Raw genomic sequence first — 11146 nt, 5'->3', positions numbered from 1 at the left:
AATAGTTTTCGGTATTTCATCCAAAATAACCAAACAGCTAATCAAACTATGTATCAAATCCGCAAAAAACGCGTCCCAGATACTACACCACACATGTGTGTTAACGTAATTAGACCAACGCTAACTTAAATCTGAAACACGTCAAAACAAGCTAGAAGAACTGAAAACGGGATCAAATTTGGACGAAACGATAACTTGAACGTTGAAGTGGACGTTCTTGAATCGTTATTACATTGATCACTCTACTATACTATTGAAATACTGTTTGATATCTTGCATATCTTTCCAACTATCACCACCACTTGACGAGGATGAAGAGGAATATTGACATTGATTCGGCCTCTTGACACCAAAGGTAGTTGAAATTGGCAATATTTTTGTCGATCACAAAGGCTGCTGAAAATCGACATCTTCCTTCTCAAAGGAATTGACATGTCTCTCTACTCGAGTACACTTCTGATACCATAAACCGATGGCAGTTGCTCTTATCAGATGCCAATCCGACGACTCTCCATCATCATCTGCTATGAGCGGCTTGCTCTGTATGTAGGAAAACAGTGAATGAATGGTTGACTGTATCACACGTATAAAATGATGGATGGACGTATGCACTAACACATGAACCAATGCACGGACCCACTACTGAGAAACTCTCATCAAAGATTACATCAATCTTATATTTATAGGTAAGTTATTCATTTCTCCTCTTGTTTTCCTTCCTCGATTCTTTTTCTTTCTCTTTTGTCTTCTACATCGACCGACAACTCAGTATTGCGGTGTCGCAATTCCCCCACTCTTTCACCATCTTTGTACCAACAAACATTCTTGAAGGCCTTGTTCTTCCCTTTGATAACTTCCCTCAAGTCACTATATGGTCTCTGAATCTGTGGCTCACATCGATATTCTTGTACAAACCCAGTCAAGCCTTGAAGCAGCTTTTCTTGGCGATCACTTGTACGCTTGAATCTTCCTCTTGAGTTTTATGCCCTTCGAACAACATAATCGTTATCCATCCATTTTATGAAACTGGACAACAATCTAATGACTAGACCATAAAACTCTATGCAAACGAGAAGTAGATCCAGAAGCGCGGGAGCAAGTACAGTTGATGTTGCAGTATCGAGAATGTACTCAACTAAACCTGCTGCTTTCGAAGGTTTAAGGCTTATGGAATGGAGAAGGACAACTCAGTGCATGGAACATCCTCCTGAGACATGTTGGCAGTGAGTCTAGCTCGTTATCAAATCGTGTCATAGTATTGCGACTCTTATCATGAGACTAATAGACCTTCAATAGCCATAAACAATTGAACTGTAAAAATCATTCCAAAACTACGCACTTCACCCATCCTCTCCGCTTTCCTCGAATTTTAGGACGAGGATTACAAGTCGGTCAATGTAAAGACTGCGTCAAGAAAGGTCTTCAATGCACTGCCTCTGGAAGATATGACCGATTTTATGGGGCATTCGATTCAGATTCTGATGAAGTTATAGTACACAGGATCAAATATAAAGCAGGAATCAGATCGATCAAGGAAGGCACAATTGATTGGAATGGTTTAAGGGATGACAGTGACGCAGAAGTAGAAATTTTTGATGAAGTTGATAAGATCGATGATGATGATGATGAAGGTGATGGTGTGAAGATTTCCAACATCGAACTAGACAAGATTGACTCCCTTCGCCCCCCTTTAAGATCATCTAGGAAACGTCGAAGGTTTCTGGATCCCGATTCTGACCATGAATCGTCCGACTCCAATACTTTAGATGGCTGTAGTAGAAGTACCCGATCTGCAAGGCTTAGAGTCATTGTAAGTTGAATTGATTTCGCGTATACATGGTAGGGAGCTAATGAGATATGATCTTATAGATTTCACCTGATATCACAATTAAAACGAAAACCCTCGATCATCCTGCGCAAGAAGCATTATCAATACGTACACGGGAAATCGATACTGAAGAAGAAAAGCCAAATCTGAAAGTCTCACTAAGATCAAAGAATTCGACGTGGGATCCTGCGTTAGAAATAAAAAAACTCCAGAACCTTGTTAGAGAGAAAGATCACATCATCTCCAGTACTAATGACATCGTCACGAGACTGAAAGAGGAGAAAAAAGCCTATACGGCCAAGATTGGTCAGCTTTAGAGGAAAGGACAAGTTGTTGAGCGAAGTCAGAAACCTTTAGGAGAGTTTTGGGAAGGATGTTAGACTTTGGAAGAATAGTTACAATTATAACCGTATGTCTTTGTGTATGTATTGTACAAGCAAAATTCTCTTGAAATTGATTTGCGCGCATCGCTCAAGCAGGCTATTATGACCAGTATTTGAAAAGTGTCGAGCAATACTATTCTACCCCTCCCCTTATACTAGAGCGAAACGAGTGCTAACGTATAAATTAGCAGAGCACGGGCCTTGTTGTTGACACATCTATCTTGCCGATGACCAGTTGTCCGCGATAGACCTGTCTCAGAATCCTCGTTTGCATTTTCGCATCCTGCCATCCTCATTTCCTTTCATATAAATACCCAAACATTAGAGTTGAAGGAATTCCACTTGACATAATCAAGCATGACACCTACACCTTTCAGTGAAGAAAGTCAAAGTGATATCTCCAGCGTGCGGGGGATAGCTGATGTTGAACAAAACTCTTCAAGGTATAATGAGAAACACGATAATCACGTCATATCAAGCGGAGAAGCAAGTTCTATAGAAGAGATAAACAATAAGCATAGTTCAGCTGATCATGCGAACTACAAAGACAAGGAGCAATATACTGATGAAGAATTGATCAAGATGGAATGGAGGAAGATCAAGAAATGTAAAAAACATGGTAATAAGAGTTGTTGGTCGTATGTTCTCTATCTATGAAAAATACTTCCCAATACATTGTGTTTGTTTCATGCTAATGATAGCAATCTATATCTCGAAGGCATAAATGTATTAGATGCTCACAAGTTAAAGGTCAAACTCATTTTGGTCGACCTATGAAAACGATGAATGGTCAAGGCGACGGAAACTTCATGACTGAAACTTGTAAAGATTGTATTATCGCTGAGAACAACAATTCCTCGTGGAAAAAGTACTGTAAGAAGTATGGAAAGGAAGCTATATATACTTATGACGATGAAAGGCCCAATCAACTGAAACGTTATCATAAACACAATATGACACTTTTATCAGTTACCGATTATGGAAAATTCAACTCTGTTTCATGTTATAATGGACCACTTGCATCACACTATCAGACTCGCCCGGAAAAACAACACGGAAAAGAAAAAGAAGAAGAGAGAATTGCTCAAATGAAAAGAAAGAGAGAAGAAGAAGAAGAAGAAGAAACTAACGATATAGAATCGATATCCACCCATATGACAGTAGCAATGAAGGCTGGCGAAAAAGATCGGACACCTTCCGGTATGAGTAGTGATAATACAGGCTTTAAAGGTGTGGGTGATAAAACTAGACCTGGTGTCAGATTTTCGGAAGATATCATGGTAAAGACAGAGGAATTATGTGAGTTAGAGACTGGCTTTGTCCTTTTAGCCTCTTTCCCGACTCAGAAAAGTTAATGATATGTATATCTGTGTGTTTCTAGCTGAGAAGAGCGATATCAAGATAGGGCCTGACCAAAAGGATACTTGTAGGTCTCAGAGAGAGTTTACTGTATATCCTGCGATACGTGTATTGATTCATGCTACTACAAACGTTTTTCATAGGTAAATCGGAACAAACTTGGATAAAAGGTTACGGTATTTGTTCACAAGCAAATAATATACCTCAAGGTATTTTACCTTTAACTCAATGGAAAGATCATATTAACCCATTTTCTACATTATTGATCAAGAAGGAAGATTCACAATTGACAGATGACGTTGAAGATGAGGACATGAGCGAAGAGATACTTATCGAACAATTTCGAAAATTCATCAAAAAGAAAGAAATGAATGTTCAATTCATTGTTAAGAAGTTAAAAGATCTTGAAAATGAATTATCTGAATTGAAAGTTGATTATAAAGATTTACTCAACGATTCAAATTCAGTGATAGAAAGATTGAAAAACGAGCTGAAATATTGCAAAGATGAATTGCGAATGGCTGTTGAAGCGAAAAACAAAGCCGAAGAAATTACAAAAGATTCCGAAAACCATAATAATAAAGGTTTAGTTATTAAGGATGGACAGCTTGAAAAAGTTAAAATTGAATTAAAACAACTTAGATCCCAATTAGAAGACAAAAATGTATTGGTAAAATCTTTAGAAGAAGAAAGGACAAAAATCTTAAGTAGTTTAGGTCAAGCTCATATGGATAAAGAGAGTCTGCGGAAAGAATTGGAGGTCGTGAAAGGGAATAGAAATCGCGAAGATAGAGAGATTCGAAAAGTTATGGTTTCACCTGAGAATGGTAATTTCCATCGTCAACATCGGAGTACCGGTATCGAGCATGCAAGCAAAGAGAAGGAGAAGAAGAAGAAGGATGTGAATCCCATTGATCTTTCGGCAGATTTAGATGATTAAATGACTATTCTAATCTGATCAAATGGGTAGTGAAAATTTATTTCCAATAGATAAACCGTACATCGCTTGCACGACATTGACATAATCGTTCAAAATGCATTTCAGTAGAAATACCCATAAACTTCTAATCATATTTTATAGTTAAAAAGGTATTTATCCATAGAGGTAACCAAATGAAATAAATACCAATTGGCCAAGTTAAATTACCTAATTGTTCATATTCCCTTTTTAGTTCTAGATCTATACCTAAGAATCTTTTTGATAAAATTAAGATTAAACCTGGTTGAGTACAAATTAACAATAACAGTTTGTAATAATTATTGAATTTTGGGTATTTCGTATTGATATCTATTAAATATAAGAAACATATCAAAGCTAAAAATATCGCTTGTGGATAATTTAACATTGATAAAGTTGAAATTAAACAACCGTAAAATAATAATGATAATGATTTTGATGATTTTCTAATTTCCTTCATTATTATTGAATTACCATCATTTTTATCTAACATATTCAGGAGTTTGAGATTAAAAGGTAAGATAAACAAACTTGGATAAATAGGATCAAAATCTAATAAATAACTTAAGCCTGAAACGACAAAACCAGGTAATAAAATGAATAAACCTCTTAAAACATATCCTTTAATTTGAAGGCCACCTAAAGTTAAACTTGAACCGAATAATATAGCTGAAGGTAAATATTGTCCAATAGGTATAAAGTTCCATGGTTTAGGTAATAAGTAAAAGAAATATGAAGCATGTAATCTTTCTAATAAATTATTTTGTGATCTTAATGTGGATTCTAAAGTTTTACCTAATGTATGAAATCCATGTGGTCCTTCAGCCGGTGTACAGTATAATGTTAATGAGTCTATACGATGTCTGTGATACCCAAGACACCTCTATGTTAGCTGTGTTTCCCATTTCGACAAGGAAAACTCGGGTCGTCTTTGACTTTTCTTTGAATACTGGGGTAGACACAACTTACCTAGCTAAAACACCGTGAGCGGCACTTGCTCTACCAGTAATCATGTAACCGAAATGATGTAACAATTGTTTTGAAGCTAATAAATAAGTTCTTAACCATTCTGGAGCTTGGATATTGGGTAGTTCATCAGGTATATCATGAAACCTTGTAGGTACTCCACCCGTAAATTGAGCTACTCTTTGTACTGTATTTATTATATCTTGATTCGGCAGTCTTCCATTTACTCCTTCTACATCAATGCAAATATAGGTTAAGAGATATCAGCAATCGCCCTGCCATCGCGCACACATATTGAATTGTGCTGGAAGGAACAGTTACCCACCATAGAATAGACCAATATGCGAGAAAGAATGACCTGGATAATCAATATTCAAGCCTGTCCAAATTACTCCACTGAATAAACTAGGATATTCCTGCATGAAACCCTCTAAGCCTTCCATATATCCTTCACCAATTACCAAAATGAAGTCAAATGCCCAGTGATTTTGACCTATCATATGGATGATATCATTTGATCAGCCTCAGGGACAAGGGTGAAATCTCGTGATAGCTGAACAGTCATTCACCTCTTAAGAAATCGCCTAAAGCTAACAAAGTAGCTATACCTCTCAAATTGGGTGTACCATCTCTAGATAACCAATTAGCAGAAACTAATATACTTTCTGTACTTTTCGATCTGGGTGGTTTGACGTGGGCATATGTTGATGTCGATGTATTTGACGTTGATAAGCCTGAAGCGGAAAATGTGTCCTGTAAAGATGAAGTTCGTCTAAATGATGTTCTCCTTTGTTAGCTATGGACATTGTTAAAGTTTGTTAGGTAGCCAAGCTTACTCTTCAAATGGTAAATTGATAATCTTTTCCAACCTATCTAAATATAAGTCTGCTTTATGTACATTTGCCCAATCAAAATGAGTTGTCACCTGTGATTTATGCGTTCGTTATTAGCTTTACGTCTAATCATTTGAAACTTTTCCAAAATAAAATCACTTGAGCAGGTTGTAAAGCATGTTCATCCACATAAGTACCTTTCCACAAGCCTTCATATGGTAGGGCTAGAAGCCACAAGAATCCGGCCAATGCTAGTATCGCTCTGTTATACAATCAGCCTTTACTTGTCCACGATATCTTGAGGCGAACATACCTAATTAGAGAGATTCTATTCCATATCGTATCCAATATCCTTTTTCTCCTAGCTATAGTCCTCGATACCGTTATATGTTCCTTGGTGAAATTTACACTTCTCACATCAGGCAAAGGTCCAGTCGACTTCCTACGTAGCCTGGATAACATGATATATCGTTGATGGAGCTTAAATCGATTGGAAGAAGAGAAAATGCAACCTCTCAAAGAAACTCATAATTTTGGTCATCACGTCTCTCCTATAATTAATCAATACACAACAATACACGTCAGTTACCGTAACCCAGCAGACTACACCATAGCGAAAAGAGATAAATATGGGGTCTCCACATTTTAATCACGTAATTCCGCGCTCGGACTTGCACGATAATCTTATTATGCGAAAAGAAATCAAAAATACGAGTAGTGAATGTAGAGGTAATGTTCTTCATAACCCGGTCAAGTTGATTCATCTTTCTTGCTCTTCCTTCTTTTCCTTCTGCTTATGCTTCATCATCCTTGATTACTTCTAACCTCAAAGCGATGACGATATAATCTGTCAAACAACCACTCATATTCGTCAAGATGCCACCCAAAAAGGCACCTAAACCTGATTGGAGCTGGACAGAAACCATAACATCACCAGATCAAATTACCCAAGAACACCAAAGACGAGCAGCCGGTCTGCAAGGTCTCGTTCCATGTCCTTTCAATTTCAGTCTTGGAGGACCATCAAAGTATCAAGATCCAGACGAGGAAGATGATATCATAGAGATCGACCGTAAAGGTAAAGCCAAAGCTAACTTGTATACAAAAAGAGTAACAGGATGCACTAAGAAAGGTTGTCTGAAAAATCCTCGTTGCTATAATCACTTAGGTGCAGAAGAGGTCAGCTCATCAGGCGTATCATAGATTTGTTACAGTCTTAGCTGACCAATGAATCTCATAGGTGGTTAAGCCGAACGCCAAAGAGGATTATTTAGATGAAAATGCAGGAATAATCCCTGTGGAAAGAGAAGGTCCAGCAGGATTAAGGAATTTGGGTGCAACTTGTTACGCAAACGCTTTCCTTCAATTGTGGTACCATAATGTCACTTTTAGAAATGGTGTCTATGATTGTGTAACCACAGAGGTAAGCTGGTTCTGAATCAACAATGTCCATGTGTTTTCAGCTAACCCGCACATAGTCAACACCTCTGTACCACCTAGCTATGGTATTTGGAATGCTGCAATACTCGAATAGAGACGTCGTAGATCCTATGGGATTGATAGAAGCATTAAGATTAGAAAAGGGAAATCAACAAGATGCCGCAGAGTAAGCTACAGGCGCCGCAGCGGTAGGCGACAAGTTAGCTTACCCCGTATCTAGGTTTTCTAAACTATTCATGTCTGTTTTAGCATCTGAATTTGCAAAACATCCGGATGATACGATGAAAACATTTCTGAGAGATCAATTTGAAGGAGAAATGGAATATATCACTAGATGTCCTTGCGGTTACGCGAGTAGAACAAAAAGTGAGTGATGTCCTCAAACTTTCGAAAGGTAAACTACCTTCTGACGTTCTCCTTCATTAGATACATTCCTCGAATTAGAGCTAAATTTCAAGGACAAGTCTACATTAGAAGAATGTATAACTGATTTACAAGCGACTGAGATCCTCGAAGGAGATAATCGTTATCATTGTCCAGCTTGTATGAAACGACAAGAAGCTACTCGAGAACAGGTACCACTCAAGTATCCCCCTGTTTTGCATATGGCTTTAATGAGGTTTGTATTTGATCACAAAACTTTATCAAGAAAGAAGAGTCCTGCTGCTATAATATACCCGAAAAAGATTACATTAGGCGGACATCGGTATGAGTTAAGAGCTGTTATTACGCATGAAGGGAAAAGTGTGAGTGGATATCTGGCCGCTCATATTGTTTCAAGCTGAATTTCCTGTAAAGGCGCATCATGGACATTTTATCTGTAAAGTTTACGATGAAGCGTAAGTTACATAATTAGGCAATGTCTGTGAACGTAAAACAGATCGTGCTAACCAAGTTTCGTTTAGGGAACAATCCTGGCTACTCTGCAACGATGAAGAAGTAAAAACCTTGTCCGATAGACCTGTAAAGAAGGCTCGAACCAACTACAAACTTGACGGCGATACGCAAACGTCAAAAGACGCTTATATGTTGGTCTACAAGAGAAGGGATCAACAAGATGTCGCTCCACGAGAACCTCCTTCAGTGATATGGGACAAGGTCATCGCCCACAGAGTGACCCTGGAAGAAGAGAGAATGGCTATCGGAATCAAGTAAGTTGACTATGCTCCGCCACTTCGATACTGCATACAGTCAGACTAATCAACTTTTTCCGCAGGCGCGAACAGCTGGAAGATGAATTTGATCAAATGAACGTATTGAAAAAGCACGTTTTAAGACTGTTACCTGGAGTAAGCTTTCGTTGTTTAGGCCAAAAAGAAAGGCTACAGCTGATAGATATAGCAGACACAACGTATCATACCGCGCGACTCATTGATAAGATGGCTTGAAGCGACAAATTTTGCCGAGCTGTGTGGACCATTTGACCCTATTCCCATTTTATGCTCACATGGTGGGGTGGATCCCGACAAGACCGAAAACGTGAAACTAATATCGGAAGAGGCTTTCGAGCAAATACAATTGCTCAATGAATGTCCTCAACTTGATATATGCTCTATGTGTGTTGAAGATGGCTTTAAAAATGAAATTCACCAATCGGACCTACAAGACCAGATATCGGCTTTTGACGATGCCAATGATGGTGAAGGCGAATATGTTATATCGAAAGTATGGCTCGATCAATGGCGAGATGGTTCCCTTCCGCCTGATATAACACCCTCACACGAAGCCTTTACTCTTTCATGCGAACATGGTAATAGGTCAATTGTACCGAAGCAGCAACTCAAGAAGAAATGCAGTTACATAACTGCAGAAGCTCTAGCTATACTGAAATCGATTGTTGGAGATTTCGAAGCTATTGACAAGAATCAAGAAGAATGTGAAGATTGTCAAGCTCTGACTGGAGTGAACGAGGAGATCAGAAAAGCGAGATTAGATGAGACGAAGATTGATAGGCAAATCAAACGTCAACTGAATCCAAAATCAAACGAACTGGCATTTGGTATGGATTACTATGCTTTATCACGAAGATGTGTTGAGGAGTGGGAACAGTATATTAAAGGTGAAAGGGATCGACCGGAGCTGGAAATGGGATTATGTCAACACGGTTTATTAGACTATGACCCTCAAATGGAAAGACCTCCAATATTGAATTCAAATGGATGGAATCAATTAGTTACAAAGTAAGTAGATGAGTAACTCTGAATTAAGTGATTGTTTCAACTTATCATGACCGCCGTCACAGATACGGTAATAAACCTCCAGTGATCCTACAGTTTGGAGCAAATCCCCAACCTGGTAAAAAGACCTTGGTGTCAGAATTCCGTCCTGGCATTTGTGAAGAGTGCTGCACTCAAAGGCAAGTTATATGTTTCCTATCCTGTGTAGCTCATCATAATAGTATGATTTATAAGGGAACTGATCGATCCAATTCTTGCTTTTTCCCCATAGACGCGCAAACTTCGATGAAATCACAATTCCCGTTACAAGGGTTACAAAGCCATCCATTAACGGATCATCAAGCTCTTCCACCAAGAATCCCTCAGACAACGGTTTCCCAGGATTTCAGAATGGATTTCTTCGACAAACCATGATCACGAATGGTCGATTGATGAACGTCAACAATACTTACACTAGGTCAAAAGCGAATAGGTTCGATATTGAAGCGAAAAGAGAAACTTCCATCAAAGATATCAAAGTCGAGATTATGAACCGAACCAAAGGGAAATTGACTCCAATTCAACAAAAGATATATTACAAAGGAAGGGAATTAGCTTCCGATGAAACTATCGGATCTCTCGCTTTTCTATTAGGCGACGAGCTTGAATTAGTAGAAGCTGTAGAGATTGAGGCAATTGATATTGATGGAGATGAAGATGGGGATGAATTGGCTTTGGTGGCTTCCAGTAGATCTAGGAGTAATGAAGGTTTTGGAGGTACAGCTCTGTTATCTCGAATAGGTAAGTTCGTCTGTCTTCTAGTAGTTTTTACATATAGAGGTGAATGTAAAGTTTCTTACTGATTTACCACACCTGTTGACCGTCATAGCATGTCCTGACTGTACATTTGAGAACGATGGAACAGCTGCCTCTTGTGAGATGTGTATGAGAGTAAGCCGATTGAAGTTAGCTCATTTGTGACAAGCCAAAAACTAATAGCTTGACGCTACAGCCTTTTATTATCGACAATTCATAACGTATAACGAATTTAACGATTATTACCAAGCATTGTATATACCATTCATGTTATCATCAAGACTCAATCGTCCAACATGAGTAACCCAGCATTTTGTTTATATTCCCAAATGTATATCATTAATTGTCGTATTATGTATATCTGGTACAACAAGTATTTTACAGACTATCTGGACTAATATTACACA

The 11146-nt window shown here is 38.3% G+C and overlaps 4 protein-coding genes across 4 annotated transcripts; 3 read left to right on the top strand and 1 right to left on the bottom strand.

Annotated features, from left to right (window-relative positions):
* Window positions 1–1062: 1062 nt before the first annotated feature.
* On the top strand, window positions 1063–2145 carry L201_003920 (uncharacterized protein; the record flags this gene model as incomplete). The annotated part of the gene is made up of 3 exons (XM_066219669.1): window positions 1063–1223; window positions 1297–1810; window positions 1870–2145. 3 exons carry the CDS (start codon window positions 1063–1065, stop codon window positions 2143–2145), a joined length of 951 nt encoding a protein of 316 aa, XP_066075766.1.
* Window positions 2146–3164: 1019 nt separating this feature from the next.
* Window positions 3165–4510, top strand: L201_003919 (uncharacterized protein; the record flags this gene model as incomplete). Its single annotated transcript, XM_066219668.1, has 3 exons — window positions 3165–3510; window positions 3593–3637; window positions 3714–4510. The coding sequence occupies 3 exons, from the start codon at window positions 3165–3167 to the stop codon at window positions 4508–4510; spliced, it is 1188 nt and encodes a 395-aa protein (XP_066075765.1).
* A 124-nt stretch (window positions 4511–4634) lies between these two features.
* Window positions 4635–6789, bottom strand: L201_003918 (uncharacterized protein; the record flags this gene model as incomplete). Its single annotated transcript, XM_066219667.1, has 7 exons — window positions 4635–5391; window positions 5498–5726; window positions 5820–5987; window positions 6064–6266; window positions 6331–6419; window positions 6487–6589; window positions 6641–6789. 7 exons carry the CDS (start codon window positions 6787–6789, stop codon window positions 4635–4637), a joined length of 1698 nt encoding a protein of 565 aa, XP_066075764.1.
* Window positions 6790–7203: 414 nt separating this feature from the next.
* Window positions 7204–10959, top strand: L201_003917 (uncharacterized protein; the record flags this gene model as incomplete). Its single annotated transcript, XM_066219666.1, has 13 exons — window positions 7204–7506; window positions 7568–7750; window positions 7806–7933; window positions 7988–8133; window positions 8194–8513; window positions 8566–8606; window positions 8673–8918; window positions 8984–9056; window positions 9112–9947; window positions 10010–10123; window positions 10216–10724; window positions 10813–10874; window positions 10936–10959. The coding sequence occupies 13 exons, from the start codon at window positions 7204–7206 to the stop codon at window positions 10957–10959; spliced, it is 2985 nt and encodes a 994-aa protein (XP_066075763.1).
* Window positions 10960–11146: the final 187 nt, after the last annotated feature.

This window comes from Kwoniella dendrophila, chromosome 5 (genome assembly GCF_036810415.1).
Source record: "Kwoniella dendrophila CBS 6074 chromosome 5, complete sequence".
NCBI classification, from domain to species: Eukaryota; Fungi; Basidiomycota; class Tremellomycetes; order Tremellales; family Cryptococcaceae; genus Kwoniella; species Kwoniella dendrophila.
The sequence above is the reverse complement of the archived record's forward strand: the minus strand, read 5'-3'. Positions and strand labels throughout refer to the sequence as shown.